The sequence below is a fragment of the Urocitellus parryii genome, chromosome 6, assembly GCF_045843805.1.
Source record: "Urocitellus parryii isolate mUroPar1 chromosome 6, mUroPar1.hap1, whole genome shotgun sequence".
Lineage (NCBI taxonomy): Eukaryota > Metazoa > Chordata > Mammalia > Rodentia > Sciuridae > Urocitellus > Urocitellus parryii.
Genome location: NC_135536.1, coordinates 60367835 through 60389695, shown reverse-complemented (window position 1 = coordinate 60389695; position 21861 = coordinate 60367835). Strand labels below are relative to the sequence as shown.

Genomic DNA, 21861 nt, shown 5'->3' with positions numbered 1-21861 from the left:
GATGCTTACTCTTCCTCTGTTTGTCTCTCTATATATACATACACACATTTTCCTAAATAATATATAGTATTGGCTTGTACATTTTAAACATACTTATTCTACATCATGTTTTTACTTATATTCTTTTTGATATCTGTTAAAGTCCATGAATATAGTTCTAGTTCACTTATTTTAGCCATTCTATGAGTATTCCACAGTTTATTCAGTCTCTTTTTTTGGTGAACTGGTAGATTGTTTGGCGTTTTTCACTTCTGTAAATAGTGCTTCACTGAAGAGTCTTGTGAATGAGTTCTTGTAACTTTCTGTAAGAGTTTACATAGGAATGTACTTAGCAATAGAATTGTTGGGTCAGCTAGTATGTATATCTTTAGTAATGGAAGATCCTGCTGAATTGTTTTACAAAGTGGTTGTATCAATTTTTACTTGCATATTGGAGTTGGAGATTATTTTATCATTTCTTACCAATTTGATATTATTGAGGTTTTGTGGCTTTGGCAATAATAAAATGGAATTTTATTGCAGTTTTTTTTCCTGAGAGAAAATATTTTTTCATGTTTTTCATTATCTGTTTTTAAATTAAGTTTAGCAGATCTTTAAATAATCTTGATACTAATCCTTTATAGATAGATTAAGTTGTACTGATTTTTTTAAAATTTATTTCTAGGAAAGTCCAGCCTTCTGAACTTGTAGGGAGTGTGTGGACCAAAGAAGATAAAGAGATAAATTCTCCAAATTTATTAAAAATGATTCGCCATACCACAAACCTCACCCTGTGGTTTGAAAAGTAAGTTTTTGTTTATTCTTTATTATTGCTTCTTAATCATCATCATAATAAGTCCCTATTTAAGCTTGAATTCTGGCTCTAAAGAAGTTTCTTATTTCCTAAGTTAGGTGGAGAAACTTTTCTAAGCCGTGGATTTTTTGTTGTTGTTATTAGATGCATTGTGGAAGCAGAAAATTTTGAAGAACGGGTGGCAGTACTAAGTAGAATTATAGAAATTCTGCAAGTTTTTCAAGATTTGAATAATTTCAATGGCGTATTGGAGATAGTCAGTGCAGTAAATTCAGTGTCAGTGTACAGACTAGACCATACCTTTGAGGTAAGTTTTAGGCTTAAATATTTCATCCTTTTGGGGGAAGATAAAATTAATATCAAAGAGATTGCTCCTACTGCCTGTCTTTTCGAGTTAATCTTTTTTTTTTTCCCCCTTTTTGGTACCATGGATTGAACTTAGGGGCACTCAACTACTGAACTACATCCCCAGCCCTTTTTATTTTTCATTTTGAGACAGGGTCTCATTAAGTTGCTTAGAGCCTCACTAAGTTGCTGAGGCTCACCTCAAACTTCTGATTCTCTTGACTCACCCTCCCAAGTACCTAGGATTACAACCACTCCTGGCTTGAATTTATCTTTGAATGAATCCATATTTTCCACTTAAATATAGAAACTTAAAGATATTTTTAAAAATATATCAATATATACTAGTAAGTTTAGGATTTGTCAAAGAATATGGGACCTGTACCTCTTTTTAATGTGCTTAACCTAAATGTAATAAAGTTTCACATGAATTTCTTCAATGGCACTTTGATAGTCTCCCATAAATGACAAATGATATTAAATATAATTACACAAATAACTTTTTAAAAAATTTATTTGTTCTAATCAATTATACATGACAGCAGAATGTTCTTTGATTCATTGTACACAAATGTAGCACAATTTTTTATTTCTGGTTGTACACAGAGTAGGATCACACCATTCGTGCAATCATACATGTACCTAGGGTAATGATGACCATCTCATTCCACCATCTTTTCTATTCCCATGCTCCCTCCCCTTGGGCCAATCCAAAGTTCCTCCACTCAACCCATCCCCCTGTCCCCATTATGGATTAGTGTCCACTTATCAGAGTAAACAATCGACCTTTGGTTTTGGGGATTGGCTTACTTCGATTAGCATGGTATTCTCTAACTCCATGCATTTACCTGTAAATGCCATAATTTTATTCTCTTTTACTGCTGAGTAATATTCCATTGTGTATATATACCACAGTTTCTTGATCCATTCATCTATTGAAGGGCATCTAGGTTGGTTCTACAGTTTAGCTGTTGTGAATTGTGGTGCTATAAACATTGATGTGGCTTTGTCCCAATAGTATGCTGTTTTTAAGTCCTTTGGGAATAGACCAAGGAGTGGGATAGCTGTGTCAAAATGGTGGTTCCATTCCAAGTTTTCTGAGGAATCTCCATACTGTTTTCCAGATTGGCTGTACCAATTGCAGTCCTACCAGCAATGTATGAATGTGCCTTTTCCTCTACATCCTCGCCAACACTAATTTTTGCATGTTTTCTTGATAACTACTCTTCTGACTAGAGTGAAATGAAATCCTAGAGTTGTTTTAATTTGCATTTGTCTAATTATTAGAGATGTTGAACGTTTTTTCATATGTTTGTTGATAGATTGTATATCTTCCTCTGAGAAGTGTCACCTTTAGATATAGTAAAAAAAAATAATATGGAAAGAACCCTTTCTAAAATTTTATCTTTTAAATTATAAAATAATGTGTTTAGTGTATAGACTTTATGTCTTTTAATAACAAAATTGAGATTATATTGTAAGTAGATTTTTGTAGCCTACATATTTTTCTCTTTAACACTTTTTTATTTTAGTTTGTTGTCAAAAACAAGATTGTTAATGCCTACATAGTTTTCTGTCTCACACATAAACCATAATTTATTCCATCATTCTGTTGTGGAACAATTAAGTTATTTTGGATTTTATTGTTGTGACAAATAATTTATCATGGACCACCCATATGTAGATGTATTTTTAAGAATATGATTATTTCCTGGGGCTGGGGATATGGCTCAAGCGGTAGCGCACTCGCCTGGCATGCGCAGGGCTTTGGATTCGATCCTCAGCACCACATAAAAATAAAAAAAAGATGTTGTGTCCACCAAAAACTAAAAAAAAAAATAAATATTAAAAACACACACACTCTCTCTCTCTCTTTCTTTAAAAAAAAAAAGAATATGATTATTTCCTTAGAAGTTTCTAAAGATGGTAGTTTTGCCAAGTGTCTTTTAGCAAGAAATGATAAATGGCTCTGGGTATTACTGTATTAAAAACTTTAAAGACTTCATCAGCCAAAACTAAAAATTCTCATTTTAAACTTGTGTTTTTAGTGAGGTTAGATATTTTCAAATGTATTTATTGGCCACTAGTGATATTGGATATTTTAAAATGTATTTATTGGTCACTTTTATTGTTTCTTTATGATTTATTTAATTCATGTCTTCTTTCATTTTTTTTGGATGTTTGCATTTTTACTTATGGACTTTTTAATATATTAAAGATATGAAGACAGTCAAACTATATTTTTTTCAGTGTCTCTCTTTATTTTGACTGCTTTTTAATATAAACATTTTTTTTCTTTTTTCTTTCTTTTTTTTTTATTGATTGTTCCATACATTACAGAGCTCTTGATAAATCATCTTTCATACATTTGACTCCATTGGGTTTTGAACTCCCATTTCTACCCCAAATACAGATAGCAGAATCACATCTGTTACATACTCACATTTTTACCTAATGGCATATTAGTGACTGTTTTAATCTGCTACCTTTCCTATCCCCTACTATCCCCCCTCCCCTCCCCTCCCACCTTCCCTCTCTGCCTCCTCTGCTGTTGTTCAATTCTCTCCCTTTTTTTCCTCATCCCCCTTGCCCATCATAACCTCTTATACTTTTGTGTATCATTGAAGGTCTCCTACCATTTGCATATCCTTTCCCTTCTCTCTCCCTTTCTCTCCCCCCATTCGTCTTTGTTTACTGTTAGTCTTTTCCTCATGCTCTTCCTTCCTGTTCTGTTCTTAGTTGCTCTTAATATAAACATTTTTATACTGCCTTGATATATAGACTCATAAATCAATCCAAATTTATGGGGTCTTCCTGTGTTTTTACTCTGAAAGACTTTTTCTAAGTGAAAGCTAACAAGGTACAAACTCAACTATATTAATATTGCCTTTGGGAATGTAAATTTGTAAAATCTTTGTGGAAAGTAACCCAGCAATGTATGTTAAAATTTAAAGTACACATACTCTCAGACCCAGAATATTAAATAAATAAAATCCTAAAGAAATAAAAGCACCACAGTATAAAGTTATATGTATGAAGATATAGTTATTTTAGCATTATTGTAGTAGCAGAAAACTAGAAATATTCTTCTGTCCATCAGCAGAATGATTAAATATGTTATCTTATACCTATAACATGGAATATTGTTCTATAGAAAAAAATGATGTCATTTTTGTACATTATCTTGCAAGAATATATGTGATATTTGTGGGGAAAAAATCATAAGGAAGTTCTGAATGACTATAGTGTGATTCCATATTAGTACAACAAAACAGAACAAACCCTAAACCTCTAAGTGGAGTTGCATGAATATTAAGAATAGTGTGGAAAGATACATATGTCTTTCTTCATTAATTCTTTTAGTGGGTTGTGATTGGAGGGAGAAGAAGAAAAAATATTTTTATGTTTGAAAATTTTTCTACTTGGGTATTCGCATTTTATTGACTTATGAACTTTATATATTAAAGAAATTAACTATCTGTTCAGATTAATTATTTCAACTCAGATATTGAAAAACTCTGAGGCAGTTTATTCATTTTACAGGCTAAGCATTCATTTTAAAAACTATTGGACAACAGTATTTCTATAATTATATATAAGGCATAAAGAATAAAAACATCTGTGTACCTAGCATTCAGTTTAAGAGCCCCTCCATTCTTTCACTGTAATGAATCTTAGGCTTTTAATTCTCTTGCTTTTATCTAACCTATATTGTTTTATTTTGTATGTTTCTTAATTTTATAATTCTTCAATGACTCTTAGCACTGTATTCCTAAGATTGATCCATGTTGTTTGTAGCTATAGTTCATTCTTTTTCATAACTATATCATAATTATAGAAATCAGTTTACCAAAATTTAATCATTTTTTCATTAGTTAATAATCATTTGGAATTGTTATGAACAATATAGCTGTTAACATTCTTTATATATATCCTGATATACCCAAATATATTACTCTAAAAGTAGAATTTAGGATATAGATGTCTTCAACTTTACTAGATAATGCCAAGTTGTTCTCTCAAGTAGGCACACTCCCATCAGAAATGTATGAAATCCAGTTATTTTATATTCTCATCAATACTTGATATTTTCAGGCCTTTATCTTTTCCATTATTGTGGTTTTGTTTTATATTTTCCTGATTTTTAATGAGTTTGAACCTCTATTTGGTTCTTCGTTCTTCTTGTGGAAATTTTTTTAACTTTAAATGGTTATATACAAATGCTCTTATATTCTGGATTCTAATATTTCATCATTTATCTTTTCCCAGATAGAAACTCCCCTTTTCATCTTTTTTGTGATGTGTTTTGATGAACAAGAATTCTTAATGTAGTCAAATTTACTTATTTTTTCTTTGTTATTTATGCTTTTGTTCTCCACTTTAATTGCCCCCCCCATTATCCTAATGTTTTATCTTTCTCATTAAATCCTTACTCTAGGTGGAAATGAGTTTTGCATATGGGGTGAGGTTGGAATATTATTTCATTTTTAAAAAAATTTTTTTAGTTGTCAATGGACCTTTATTTTATTTATTTGTATGCAGTGCTGAGAATTGAACCCACTGCCTCACATATGCTAGGCAAGTACTCTACCACTGAGCCACAACCCCTACTATTTCATTTTTTTTTCCATAAGGCTACCCAATTGTTTGCATTCATTTATTGTTAATTCATTTTTTCCCCATTGACCTATAGTGTCAACTGTCATAAATTTAGTATCCTTATGTGTGGTCCTGTTTCTGGTCTTTTTATATTTTTTTCTATTTTTAGTTGTAGATGTATGTGGTGCTGAGGATCAAACCCAGTGCCTCAAATGTGCTAGGCAAGTGCTCTGCCACTGGTCTACAACCGCAGCCTACTTGTATACTAATTCTTGAAAAGAAAGTAGAGCAGATCTTTTAGCAATCTTTCAAGGTTGACTTAGTCTTAGCCCTTTATTTTCACATATAAATTTTAGAATAATTTTAAGCTTCATTTTAAAAAATTGGATTGTTATTATTATTATTGGTACTGAGGATTGAACCAGGGGGCATTTTACCACTGAGTCACATTTGTAGCCCTTTTTATTTTAAGACAGGGTCTTGCTTTGTAGCGAGGATCTTGCTAAATTGCTGAGGCTGAATTTGCAGTCCTTCTGTCTCAGCCTGTGTCGTTGGGATTACAGGCATGTGCCACCATTGCCAAGTTGAAAATTGGAACTTTAATAGAAGTTGCATTAGATCTGTAAAATCAATTAGTGCCAATTTACAGTCATGAGTCTTCCTAACTGGGAACATGGTATATCTCTCCATTTATTTACCCATTTAATACTGTCTTATGGTTTTCTTGATAGAGACTTCATACTTTTTTTGTTAGATTTATGTTAGACTTTTTTTAAAAAATTATTTTCCTTATCGATGAAAGATTTTCATATCTAGTTGATTTTTGACACAGCAACATTAGTAAATTCTCTTATTAACACTTTGCAGATAGAGTTTTGGAGTTTCTTTGTGGATAGTCATAATTTCTGTAAATAGTGACGTTTTTCTTTCTTTTTTTTTTTCCTTTTCTTTGCAATTCCTAGTTATTTATTTTGTTTCTTGTCCATTTTAGCTAGGACTTTTGGATAGATTTGAATAAAAGCTATGGTGTACTCTTTCTTCATAACTTAAAGGAAATATATTGAATGGTTCTCAAGTATAATGTTTGCTCTTATCAAGTTATAAACTAACATCTAGTAAGAAAATCTAACAATGAAATTTAAAAAGAAATTCCTATGTTTATTACATTAACTAAATTTGTTAATGCTTTCTAACCCTCCTGTAGTCATCTGTTTACCAAAACTCCACCCTTGTCCCCAAAAGACCTTTCAGTGGAAAAGTACTTAAATGCTGAACAATTATGATTCTCCCTACATCTATGACTTGAAACTCTGGCTAATCAAAATTATGACTATCAAGGTCCTGAGGATGAAATTTTTTGATTGCTTAATCTTCTAATTTGTTTTAGAAAAACTTAAGGTTTTAGATTTTATATTATAGATAAAAAGAGGAAAAATCACTTTAGGCAAATGCCCAAAGGATTACCTCTCTTATTTTAATTTTAAAAAATATTTAATATCAAATGTTTGCAAAATTTTATAATTTCTAAAGTTCTGTATCCATACATTTGATTGAACTATAAACGGAGATTATGCTCATTTTATATGTTTTTAAGGCATTACAGGAAAGAAAACGGAAAATTTTAGATGAAGCTGTGGAATTAAGTCAAGATCACTTTAAAAAATACCTAGTAAAACTGAAGTCAATCAATCCACCTTGTGTGCCTTTTTTTGGTAAGTTACTAAAGATGGATATAGTATTTTGAGGTAAAATGTGTTATAGTCCAAAGAGGCCAGTCTTTAGAGGTCAGTTGTTCATATTTTATATTACCTTGTCTATTTTCATCTGTATTGATAAATAAAACTTAAAACTCTATTATTTATTTGCCTGTAAAATGCAAGTTATAATAATTACCTCATGGAGTTATAAGAATTAAAAATATTTTATCTATACGACCTAATACAAATTCTATCAGAACAGGCACTCAGAGAGTGGTAACTATTGTTTTTATCTATTTATGTCATATCTACAGTATTCGTTTTCTTTTTATTAAAGGCTTTTAAGTGATTTGTTAAAACTCAGAATTGGAACAACTTTGAACAAATCATATTATTGTGTGCATGTACAAACATGTAACAACTAATTCCACTATTATGTATAATTTTAATACACTAATAAAAAATAAACTCAGAATTGTTAAATATTAGGCAAAGTTTTATAAAGTGAACTTTTCTTAAATACATTCATGCATTACTTAATGACAAGGACATATTCTAAGAAATGCATCAGTAGGCAACAATTCTGTTCTGCAAACAGTGTATTCACACAATTATAGATGGTATAAGTCAATTACTCAACATTGCCTGTTTGGTTTGTTTTGCTTTGCAATGGGGTCTTGCTGTGTTTCCCAGGCAGGTTTCAAATTCCTGAGTCAAGCAATCCTCTTGCTTCAGCCTTCTGAGTAGCTGGAACTTTAGGTGTGTGCCTCTGCTTTGAATGTGATCTCTTGATGCATTCAACATAGATGATACATGTGAGGCTGCATAATATAGAATACTGTTTTGTAGTAAACGTTTTTGTTGTAAAGTAATGATAAAAAGTGTAGTATAGTAAATGCATAAACCAGTAACATAGTCATTTATTACTATTATCAAGTATTAAGTACTGTTCATAGACAAACATGCTATACTTTTCTGACAGATTTGTTTATGGAGGCTTGAAAAATGTGTTATGTTGGCATCATGACAGCTACATCTCTAGGCAATGAGGATTTTTCAGTTCTATTATAATCTTATGGGACCACTGTCGTATATGTGGTGTGTTTTATGTGCTATACATTAATATGGTGGGCAGCAACAGTGTGTTTGTTTACAACAGCATCACCACAAACACTTGAGTAACATATTGTACTATAATGTTACAGCAGTTTTTCAGCTTAATTCTAGTCTGTGTGTGTGTGTGTGTGTGTGTGTGTGTGTGTGTATGTGTGTGTATGTGCGTGCGCACGGGCACGGGCACACACACATTCATGCTGGGGATTTAACCCAGGGCTTCTCACATGCTAAGCACCTGTTCTTATCACTAGGCTATACTCCTAGCCCCTCCATTCTAGCCTTATGGATCATTTTTATATAAATATAATAATGTGATGTATGACTAAACTGTTGAAATTGTATAATTTATTTAAATCAAGGTTTTCCAACCTCAGCACTATTGGCATATGAATCAAATAAATGAGTAAATGTCATGTGCTTGTAGGATGTCTAGTAGCCTCCTAGTTTCCTGTTTACTATATGCTGGAAACACTCACATCATGATAACCAGAAATGTCTCCAGACATTTCCAATACACTCTGAGGAACAAAATTATCAATTGATAACTACTAATTTAAATATATTAGTAATTATTCAAAAAAGGAGATTAAAGTTTCTACTGTGAAAGATTAAAATATAATTGGTTTTTAAATCTAAATCATGTGCTCTGAGAAAACAATTTAAGTCTGAACTCTTATTAATCAGCAGTGCTTATGATATTGATGATAACTTAAAGATTATTGAAAATAAATATTTAAAATCAAGCATTATTACAGAGGTAATAAGACCATACTCAATAAAAATTTGAAAGTGTTGTAATGTGAAAAATAAATAAATAAAATAAAATCAAGCATTAAAAATTTTGGTTCGATTTAAAACTTATAATTTAGACTTTGTAAACACGGTTTAGGAAAGCTTAATTTGCTATTTCTTAGACTAGTAGCCTTTATTTTCTTTTTATTTTAAATTTTTTTTCTATGTTAAAAAAATTTGATGGAGAATTAATCATAATCATAAAGTCTATCAGAGCCTTGCCTTATCAACATTATGGAGTGGAATTGCTAGTAAGTCTTTTAGTTTTACAAGATTGTTTTCCCAAATGATTGATTAAATGACCAATTTTAAAATAAATTTTCTTTAAATATTTTTTTCACTAGGAATATATTTAACAAATATTCTGAAGACTGAAGAAGGGAATAATGATTTTTTAAAAAAGAAAGGGAAAGATTTAATCAATTTCAGTAAGAGGAGAAAAGTGGCAGAAATTACTGGAGAAATTCAGCAGTATCAGAATCAGCCTTATTGTTTACGAATAGAACCAGAAATGAGGGTAAATATTTTTTTTTCCTTGTCTTTAAAAGGGAATGTGTTAAGTACTCGGTGATCTCTACGAAATACCATAATCACATATCATGCTGTTTATTTTGCTTTGTAAATAAAATGAGTTAATAATTGGTAGTTAACAATGTTAAATATTATACCTACACTATCTGCAGTTATTAATATGAAGTGCTTTCTCTTGAAAATATCACTTCTTTGTTGAGTTGGTTCAAGCAACACTTCCAAAAAAGCGAATGGCAAAGTTGAACAAAAGAAGTTTTTCTGATGTCCATGCAGTAAAAATTCACTACTAATTTCATCATTGATGGACAACCATTTTAAATATTTTATGTGAGCCAGTATAACATTAAATAACTTATCTTCTCAGAAGATGACTATGCTTAAGTAGGAGAAGAGTTTGGAAGAGTGGTATATATGCATAGCACAAAAGGGCTTTAATATTCTATCAACTGATGTTCTATTTTGAACAATGGTGTATAATACTGATACTGTGATATCATAAGTGTGCATCTTCTGGCTTTCCTACAGGTATACTTTAATTCACTGGGAACATACATTCTTGCTAATATTTTGGTAGTGGAAATCTCATGATGAACCCTCTTAGAAACATTATGCTTAGTGTATTCTATGGCTTTGTCTCATTTTAAGTTGAGCATTATAGGAATGCATTATTTTAGTTTTAACTCTGCCAATATGTCTGTGGGATGCCATCTAAATTAGAGTGGATTATGATACCACGTTTATATTAAATGAACTTAATATATCATATGTATTTGAAATTGAGAACATATTGTAATTTAACTTGTTATGTTAAAAATTATGCTATACTCTTAAACAGAATCTACAAATTGGGCATATTGAATGAAAATAGACACTATCATTTCTACCCTCCTGAATTATGAGATAGTTACTATTCTTTGTTCCCAGTTCAAATACACTACAGTCCTTAGAAAGAATGACCTAAAGCATACCATTAATTAAAATGCAGACGTATAACTGTTTTAAAGTAAATAGTAATTTTTGTTGCCTGTTTCATTGGGCCCACCCTCTCTATGTGGATCTTCAGAAGGCTAATAAGAAAATGTGTTCTTAAAGTCAGATTAGAGTTCACAATATATTTTTTCCACAGAAATAATTTTACATTGTCATTGGGTATACTTGAAATAATACTTTAAACATTTGTATCTCAGTAGCATATATGCCAATAGATTTTTTTGTTCTGATCTAGGTTTCTTACCATCATTTAAAGCATTTTGGAGAAGGGGAATGCCTCTTTATGATTGAATCAAAGTACATTTAAAATATATACAAACTAAGCTATTCATTTTACAAGCCAACATTAACCAAACTAAATAGTATTTTTAAGTTAGAGCAAATGATGAGAAAATTAAAAATACAGCTTTCTAAAAGTTTTTAAATTACCATTGGCTAGTGTAATTTAAGTTAGCTAACTTGAATATAAAAAGTAATTGTTTCTGTTAGAGGAGTGATATACTTTTCAAGTTCATTTTGCCTCTTACAAAAGCCAAACCCAATAAATATCTTTTACTTGCTTCTAAACACTCAAAAATGAAATAAAGCTAAATCCAGAAATTTGCTTCTAAGGATTTTTCAAAGATAACCATAAGAATTATGTAGAAAAATATATGCACCAGGAGTTAATAATTATTATTATAGCAAAGAATTAAAAGGCTTTTATCTGGATAACTGCCTATATAAGGATTAGTGAAATGAATTCTGGAACATGTCTGATAAAATTCCATAGAGTTAAAATTTGTACTTTATAAGATAAATAAACCACATGGGAACAACTTGACTATAAACTTTTACAAAGATTAAAAATAAATATGGTGTTACCCCAATTTTGCAAAAAAGAAAAAGTTTCTATTTATTTATTTATGTATATATAATCACACATAATAAAACACCAGAAAATATAGTAAAATATAAACAGGGTGGTTTCTAATTAGTGAGATTTTTTTTTTTAGGGGAGCACTTTGCTGAAGTATTAAATTTCCTACTTCAGAACTTAAATTTTTACTTGCAAAATATTTGGTGAATATTTTTTGATAAAGATAAAATTTTTCATAAAAATACTTTTGTACTAGAATTTGACACAGATAAGTTATAAAGTTTATTATAATTTCTCTTGATTACTTTTGAATATGTCTTTCCAATTATCAAACCTTGTGGTTTTTTTAACTATAATTTTGGTTCTAAACACTTTTGTTAGCTTACTCGTGATCATTATGTTATAATTAGTAGGACTACTAAAGGATAAGTGTTAACTACTGAGCCATTAAAATCTGTTCATCTTATAATCATAATGTTTGACTAGAATATGACTTCCAGAGAAATTATGTAATCTTATTGAAAAGTAGAGCGAATCTTTGTAACCTTTCCAGACATTGTGATCTCTTAATTTTTTAGTTTTAAAAATGATAAAATAAATAATTTTCACTAAAAAATTGAGTAAGTATATACTTAGGAGTATTTCTTTAATTCCAGAGGTTCTTTGAAAACCTTAACCCCATGGGAAGCTCATCTGAAAAAGAGTTTACAGATTATTTGTTCAACAAGTCACTAGAAATCGAACCCCGAAACTGCAAACAGCCTCCTCGATTTGTAAGTCCATGACAATGTTGGAAAATATTATTTTTAATATTTAACAACCTATTTCCTTAAAATTGTAATCAAATAGCTATTTTTAGATTTTTTATAGTACTATTTCTAAAATTATGTATACTGTAAAGGAAGATATCAGCTTTTTTGATAAAATCTGATGTATCCTTTGTCCTACTACCATTTATCTGTCCACTTTTGATCCCTTCTAGTATAAGAGAATATGAGAGGTGTGAGAATATGAGAGCCTAGCAGTAGCTGAATGGAACAAAGGAAGTGAAAAGAACTGGGAAAAGAGTAAGCAGTAGTATATAGGTTTTTTTTTTTTTTTTGCTTGACCATTGGCTCTTGCCATTAGGGCTCCATGGTCTGTGGTTGCCAGTGAAACCCATATCTCACACTAGGAATTGCTTCTACACTTTCTAGTTATTCCACAGGTTTGCAGTGGCAACAGAAATAATGGAAGACTAATTCTATGTAGCTGAAAGTGAAGCAAGATTTGGAAAAAAGTAAAAAACATTTATAAACAGACTCCCTTTGGCAAAGCAGTAAACTAGGTAGTTGCATGGTATCTCATTCTCACATCAGTATGTGATAGAGATTATCCTTACTTTATAAATAAAAAAAATTGAGGCTCAAAGAGATTAAATAACTTTTTCAAGACTGAACAGCTAATTTTTGGCACAGTTGAGATTTTAACTCAAACTTTTTTGAGCGGGTGCTAGGGATCTATCCCAGGGCCTCATGCAAGGGCTCTGGTGGAGTAGATGGTGTATTTGGAGAGGTTGGTGCTGACACTGTTGATTCGAGCTCAGTTTCAGCAACCCGACTAAAGCTTATCTTATATCCCCAGTCTTTTTTTTTTTTTAATTTTAGAGACAGGATGTCTCTTACATTGCCCAGTGTTTTAGTCACTTTTTCATCACTATGACCAACAAGAACAACATCAAGAGGAAAAAGTTTATTTTGGCTCATGGTTTCAGAGGTTCATTCCATGGTCAGTGGACCCCTAATTTTGGGCCTGAGGTGAGATAGAACATCAGGCAGAAGCAGAAAGGCGTGAAAGAGGTAAAGCAGCTCAAGATGTGGAAACCAGGCAGCAGAAGCACTCTTTCTCACCAGGGTCAAAATATAAACCCAACGGTATAACTCCCAGTGATATACTTCCTTCAGCTACACCCTACCTGCCCATAGTTATGACTCAGTTAATTCATTGAAGTGAATTAATCCACTGATTATGTTATAGGTCTCATAATCTGATCATTTCACCCCTCAACATTCCCTCATTGTCTCACACATCAACTTTTGGGGGATACCACATATCCAAACCACAATATCCAAGCGGGCCTCAAACTTGACAATCCTCCTGCCTCATCCTCCTGAGTAGCTGGGATTATAGGCATTTACCACAGCATTTGCCTCCAACTCAAATTTATGAATCTGAGTTTTTTGTTTTTACATCAAGTTACCAGAGTTTTAAAATTGGCATCAAGTTTAGGATAGGGAACAATGATAGCCCTCTTCACCAAAGGGTTTTGAAAGCACTGTTGTAGAGATTGAACATTTAGTATAAGAAAAGGGGACTTTTTAAAAAATGAAGCACATAACATAATATAAACATAAATTATGTTCCCAGTAAATATTTATTAAATTGATATAAGTTATTTGAAAAAAAAGTTTAGATGCAAGTGTTTTAGGAGCTAAAGGTTGTTTTGACACAATTTTTTAGGCATTTTATTTCTACAGTTATTAAAAGAGATTTACTTGTATTCAAGTTCATTTTTAAATTAATCCAGTTAAATCCAGAAGTTATTACTAGAATACCACAAACTGCCCCTGCAGATTGGTATTTTGTTGCACTCTTTTAATTTGTTCCTTGAGAATTAATTAATTGGTTCCTTGAGAACTAATTAACTAATAATGTAACTCATGAAAATAAATGATACTAATTATGTTTACTTTTCCTAGGCTAGGAAATCAACCTACTCCTTAAAATCTCCTGGAATAAGGCCTAATTCAGGCCGGCATGGCTCTACCTCAGGCACTTTACGAGGTCATCCAACACCATTAGAAAGAGAACCTTATAAGATAAGCTTTAGTCGGGTTGCTGAAACTGAGCTCGAATCAACAGTGTCAGCACCAACCTCTCCAAATACACCATCTACTCCACCAGTGTCTGCTTCTTCAGAACATAGTGTGTTTTCAGATATGGATCTCAATAGTTCCTGTGGTAAGTATTTGATACAAACCATTTGGTAAAAAAGGAATTTATGTTTCAGATAATTCTCATCATTTTAATTAACAAACTATAGAATCCTTTGTAATCAAATCAGTATGAAAAGTGGCATCTAAATGTGAAAATGGTGATTATCACACTTATGCATTTGTTAATGCATGTTGTTTTCTGATTTATTCATTCAACAAAGATTTATTTAGTACTTTTGGGACCTCACCACCACTTGAAAGGGAGCAACAAGCAGTGAATAAGAAAATAAGTACATAAGTTCAGTGAGGAAAATTGAAAGGGACTGTGATAGAGGGGAACCATTTACACTAAGAAAGAGAAAAACATTCTAGGTACAAGGAATACTTAGTTTCATCTTTCTAAAAAAAACTGACACATTAAAAGATGGTGATAAAATTTTGTGCTATGTATATTACATGTTACTTTATGCTGACATGTAAAAAATAAAACCATACATGTTACCTATCTTTTCAGATTAATTTTTCTCTTTCCAATAGGTAGCAATAGCATCTTTGCTACAGTGCTCTTGCCACATTCAAGTAAGTATGATTCTAATGAAATTACTATAATAATAATAATCTGGTTGACCAGATTTGTATTTGAACATTTTGGGGCTTAGCAACATGGAAAGAATAAGAAAAATTTTTTCCCTCCCTCCTTCCCCTCTCCCCTTCACCCCATCCCTCTTTTCTTTATTTTTGTGGTGCTGGAGATTGAGCCCCAGGCCCTATACATTCTAGACAAACCCTGTACTGATGAGCTATATTCCCAGCTTGAAAGAAATTTTTATAAATAAATTGAATTATTTGCTTATTGTTATGTAATATTTAAATTTTCCTATAGTTTTTTTAAATTATTCTATGACCTGTGTTCAAGTGACTGTGTAACCTTGAACAAATTATTTTTTTATCTCCAAACTTATTAGGGACCAAATGAAATAACTATTTAGAATACCTAATTTGTTTCTTAGCACAGAATGAACAATTATTTCATATCAGTTGCCTATCTTCTTCCCCACCCCTTCCAATTCATTTTCCTATAGGAATAATACAGTCAGCACTTTATATATGTGGTTTCCATACCCATGGATTCAGTCAGCCACATATTGAAAATGTAGTTATACCTACAGTGCTTGCATCTATACTGAACACATATAGACTTTTTTATATTGTCATTGTTTCCTAAACAATACAGTGTAACTATTTATATAGTATTTCTACTATAGTAGGTATTATAAATATTCTAGAACTGGGCATGGAGGCACACACCTATAATCCCAGCTCCCCAGGAGGCTGAGGCAGGAGGATTGCAAATTCAGCGTCATCCTGGACAATTAGAAATACCCCAACTCAAAATTAAAAAAAAAAAAATACAAACCCTGCACTGCTAAAGCACTGGCCTAGCATATGTGATGCCCTGGGTTCAATCCGTAGTACCCCACCTCAAAACAATACTAATAATGTAGAGAGGATTTAAATTTGCAGAATATATGTAGGTTAAATGCAAATGTATCATAGTAAATTGCATTATATAACATTATTATGCATTGTAAGAGACTTAAGCATCTGTGGAGTTTGTATCTGTGAAATATGCTATAATCAGTCCCAGATACCAAGGGATGACTATATTAAATGTTTATTAATTTCCCAGGCTAGCCTTCGATAATTTATTTCTTGATATCTTATTTAGTTAAAGTAGTATTTTAAGGAAAGCAGTATTTTATCATTCTAATTATTTCATCATTTATTATCAAAATGTTATTAACTTTCTGTGGCTATTTGTTTAAGACAAAAATAACCCAAAAAGGAACACAGCAGCTTTAGGAATAATTCTCTCAATCTGGAGAACCTCTGCTTCTAACATAGTAAAATGTATATGATATAGACAGTAGCAGGAATTCCAGTCTTTTCAGTGGCTCTGAGTCAGAGGCTGAGACAGCAACCAATGCAAACTGGTTAAACACTTAAAATGAAATTAACAGAAGCTCCCTACCCCATGTCTCTTCACCCCTTTTCTTGTTCCTCATTGAAACTTCATTTCTAAAATGATTTTTTATATTGCTTCCTCTTTTGAATCATTAATTTTACATACTATTTACTGATGAGGATTTCATGTTCTGCCTTACCTATACTTATCACATTGAGGGCAATGTGATATTATTCACTATTAGATCAAATGGTATTTATTGTATTTCTTTTTAATACACTTCTATTTCCTGGAGTTAAGAATTTACTCATTAAAGCATGGATTTGTTTAAGACATTGTTTGGTCTTCCCATGCCCTTTTATAGCACATTTTCATAAGATCAAGCCTATTAGAAAACCTATCAGAGTTTTCATTTCTCTTCCCCTTTCCACCCCTTCTCCTCTTCCACTTGGAAACCTCCTTCCTGCCATTCTCCAGTTTGAACTGGTTGCTGTCTTAGCCTCTGACCCAACCATCATCTTAGAAGTTTCTTTATCATCCAGAAATTCCCTTCACCTTCCTCCTTTATTGAATTTTTGTTTCTTAGATTCCTTTCTTTATGTGTTCCCTCATTTTGGTAGGGGCACATACTTGCATAGTAACCTGTTAAAGTATACTATGGTATATAAATGTTTAAGTTCTTAAGTTTCTGGAAGTGTATTATACATTTAATTGTTAATAGTGTGCCTGAGTATAGAATTTAAATTATCTTTACTGTCTTCTAGCTTTTATAATTGCTAATACCATATTAATCCATTCACATATTGAATGTAATTTTTTCCTTTTTTTGGTAGTACTGAAGGTTGAACTCAAGGATACTCTGCCACTGAACTACATACCCAGCCTTTTTATTTTTTATTTTAAGATAGGGTTTTTTAAATTTTGAGATAGCTGCCTTGAGTAGCCTCAAAATTGTGATTCTCCTGCCTCAGACTCTGTAGTATCTGGGATTATAGGCATGTGCCACTGTGCCCAGTTCAGTACATATTTCTGAATGCTTGATATGTACAAGAGATATGGCAGTGAACAAAATAGACAAAAATTCTTCTTTCAATGACCACAGTTTCTGTTTCCTTTTTTTTTTTTAATAGCCAAGGTATAACTACAGTTGTAAAAGGATTTAAATGAAGTAAAAGTTTATTTCTCACAAAAGCCAGAACAAGTAGACATTTCTGCTCCACAGGATTTTCAGGCTAGCAGGGTGATTCAGAATTCTCAAGATGTGGCTTCCATCTGTATCTTGAACAACTGCTCCAATAGTTACCATTTTTCAGCTAGCAGAAAGGTGGAGAGCAAGAACATTTGTTATGAAAGCATGCATACATCACTTCTGCTCGCATTCCAAAACTTAGTCACATGGGTTTACCTAGCTGCAAGGTAGGCTAAGAAAGGCTGTTTGTAACCACACAGCCTTTCTTAGCCTCTGGTATTAGCTGGCAATTCTTGTATACCTTTGCTTTCTGATATTTCATTGTACACAGATTTTTGTTTCATGCACAAAATTATTTGCCTTCAGGCTCTCAAAGATGAAACATAAATGAAGCCAGGCATGGTGGTGCATGCCTGTAATCTCAGCAGCTTGGGAGGCTAAGGCAGGAGATTGCAAATTCAAGGCCAGCCTCAGCAACTTAGTAAGAAGCTGTTTCAAAATTAAAAAAAATTAAAAGGGCTGAGGATGTGGCTCAGTGGTTAAGCACCCTTGGGTTCAATCTTTAGTACCAACAAAGAAAAGGAAAATAAAATAAATGAATTTTGTGTTTACCTTCAGGCTATGTGTATGTGAAATATAAATGAATTTTTTTATTTAAACTTGGGCCTCAACCCCCAAATATCTTATTATATATGTAAATATTCCAAGTCTAAAATCCTTATTACTTCCTGTCCCAACCATTTTGGATAAGCAGTATTCAACCTGCACTTAGTTTGTACAGCTTCTCAGCTAAGCACAAGGGATTTGGTGGCAAACAAGAAAGACTTTCTGCCTGTTTATACAAAATACCTCCAAATTTTTTGGAAAAAAAAATCATGTGCATGTAGATCATATTGCTCATCTTCCTCTCTTGATTTTTTACTTCATTTATAGCTCCTTGGTCTCTTATGTTAGTTCTTCTTCAGCTTTCCAAACTATTTACATTGGAAAGACTTGATCTCGAAACCTCTTTGTTTCTTTGTTTCTCACTTACCTCATTCAGTAACATATCATTTATGGGATAATTTCCAGGTTCATATCTCCAACTAGATTTGGACTCATATATTCAATGACCTGTTCCACATTTTCATTTGGATATCTGATAAGAATCTAAACTTAACCTTTCCAAAACTGAGCCTCCAAAGCTGTTTTTCCTACTGCCTTCTCATCTCAATTCAGTTACTTAGGCCAAAAATATGAGAGGTAGCTTTTCTCTCTTTCCTCATACCTCAAATGTGACCCCATCAACAAATCTTGATTACCCTCAATATATATCAAGAATCTAACCATCTCTTACCATTTCTACTGCTACTACGCTGATAGCCACTACAATCTCTTAACCTTTTTCAATATGATAGCATCCTAATTTTCCATTTTTCTTGCTTTAGTATATTTTTTTCCTTTTTTAAAAATTAAAGCATTATAATTCTACATAGTATTTGGGTTCATTTTGACAAGATCATACATACAAGGAATTTGATTTCCTCTCCTCCGAATTTTCCCCGACCCTTACTGATCTTCCTTTCACTCCTTTATTTATCTATATTTAACTGGTATTTTCTACATATACATTAAGGAGAAAACCCTTTGGTACATTTACATATGTATATAAAATGATTTTGTTAAATTCATTCCATGTTTCTTTAACTTTCCTTTCCTTTTTTCTTCTCATTTTCCTACTTCTACTCCAATGTGATATTCCCTGTATCTTTATGATATCTATTTTCCTCCCCCAAAGCCTTCTTTCCCTTATTTTGTTCTAGCTTCCACATATAATAGAAAATATTTGATCCTTGATTTTTCTGAGTCAGGCTTATTTCACTTAGCATGCTTTTCTCCATTTCCATCTGTTTACCTGCAAAAGCCATTATTTCACTCTTCTTTATGGCTGAGTAAAACTCCATTGTGTATATATATTTGCCACATTTTCTTGGTCCACTTATCTGTTGACAGGCATCTGGGTTGGCTTCATAATTTGGCTGTTGTGAATTGTGCTGCTGTAAACATTGTCGTGGCTGTATCACTATAGTATGCTGATTTTAGTTATTTTGAACAAATACTGAGGAGTGGGATATAGCTGGGTCATATGGTTTTTCCATTTCTAGTGTTTTGAGATTCCAAAGTGGTTGTACTAATTTGCAGTCCCACTAACAATGTATGAGTGTACCTTTTTCTCCATATCCTCACCAGCATATATTATCTATATTCTTGATAATTGCCATTCTGATTAAGTGAGATGAAAGCTTAGTGTAGTTTTGATTTGCATTTCCTTGATTGCTAGAGATTTTGAACATTTTTCATATATTTGTTGGCCATTTGTGTTTCTTCTTTTGAGGTATGTCTGTTTTTTGCCCTATAACTGTGAGGTTATTTTGGCATTGAGTTTTTTGAGATCTTTATATATTATTAATATTAATTAATCCCCTGTCAGTGGAGCAGCTGACAAAGATTTTTTTCCCATTTTGTAGACTCTTTCTTCACACTCTTAATCATTTCCTTTGCTGTGTAGAAAGAAACTTTTAATTTGATGACATCCCAGTTATTGATTCTTGGTTTTATTTCTTGAGCTTTAGGTGTCTTGCTGAGGAATTGATGCCTCCACTTATAGATGGGGTGTTGACCCTATTCTCTTTGAGCAGTTTTAAGATTTCTGGTATAATTTCTAACTCTTTGATCCATTTTGATTTGACTTTTGTGCAAAATGAAAGATGGGGATCTACTTTCATTCTTCTACATAGAGATATCCAGTTTTCCCAGCTATTTGTTAAAAGACTGTCTTTTCTCTAACATATATTTTTGGCATATTTTTCAAGTATTGGATAGCTGTAGAAATGTGAGTTTGTCTCTGTCTATTCCATTGATCTTCAGGCTATTTTTGCTGCTGAAGCTCTGTAATATAATTTGAGATCCTCCTGTATCACTTTTCTTATTCAGAATTGCTTTGGCTCTTCTGGATCTCTTAATCTTTCAAATGAATTTAAGGACTGTTTTTTTCTAGTTCTGTGAAGAATGTCATTGTTATTTTGATGGGAATTGAGTTTTTTAATCTGTATATTGCTTTTGGTAATATGGCCATTTTGACAATATTAATTCTTCCTATCCAAGAACATGAGAGGTATTTTTATGTTCTGAGATTATCTTCAATTTCTTTCTTCATTTTTTAATGTAGAGATCTTTCACCTTGTTTAGATTAATTTCCAGTTGTTTGTTTGTTTAATTTTGAGAATATTGTGAAAGGGTTGATTTTCCTGATTTCTTTCTCAGCTGAATTGCTTTTGGAGTACAGAAAAGCTATTGATATATGAGTGAATCCTGCTACTTTGCTAAATTCATTCATTAGCTCTAGGAATTTTATGGAAGAATTTTTTTGGTCTTCTAAATGTAAGATCATGTCATCAACAAACAGTGATAAGTTTGACTTCTTATTTTCCTGTTTGTATTCCTTTAATTTCCTTCTCTTGCCTGATTGCTCTGGCTAGAGTTTCGAGAACTATATTGAATAGAAGTGGTGAGGGTGGACATCCTTGTCTTGTTTCTGATTTTAGAGGAAAAGCTTTCATTTATTTTCCATTCAGTATGATGTTGGCTTTGGGTTTGTTGTATACAGCCTCTATAATGCTAGATAAGTTCCTTCTATCCCTAGTTTCTACAGCATTTTAACATGAATGGTTGCTGTATTTTATCAAAGGCCTTTTCAGTATCTATTGAGATGATCATATGTATGGTTTTTGTTCTTTATTCTATTTAAGTGGTGAATTACATTTATTGAATTGTGTATGATGAACCAACCTTGCATCCCTAAGATGAAACCCACTTGTGGTCATGGTGTATTTTCTTAGTTATATGTGTTTTAATGTGATTTGCTAATATTTTATTAAGGATTTTTGCATCTATATTTATCAGGAGATTGGTCTGTAGTTTTCTTTCCTAGATAATTGATAATTGCCATTTGGTATCTGGTTTGGATGTT

At 32.0% G+C, this 21861-nt stretch overlaps 1 protein-coding gene across 1 annotated transcript in view; it reads left to right on the top strand.

Moving 5' to 3' along the window:
• Sos2 (SOS Ras/Rho guanine nucleotide exchange factor 2) overlaps positions 1 to 21861 on the top strand; it is a 93970-nt gene that overhangs the window by 63999 nt on the left and 8110 nt on the right. Inside the window, exons 15-21 of the mRNA XM_026391068.2 lie at positions 665 to 784; positions 938 to 1100; positions 7332 to 7449; positions 9687 to 9859; positions 12379 to 12495; positions 14461 to 14722; positions 15235 to 15276. Of these exons, the coding sequence (XP_026246853.1) occupies positions 665 to 784; positions 938 to 1100; positions 7332 to 7449; positions 9687 to 9859; positions 12379 to 12495; positions 14461 to 14722; positions 15235 to 15276 (995 nt within the window). The remainder of the gene's footprint in view (positions 1 to 664; positions 785 to 937; positions 1101 to 7331; positions 7450 to 9686; positions 9860 to 12378; positions 12496 to 14460; positions 14723 to 15234; positions 15277 to 21861) is intronic.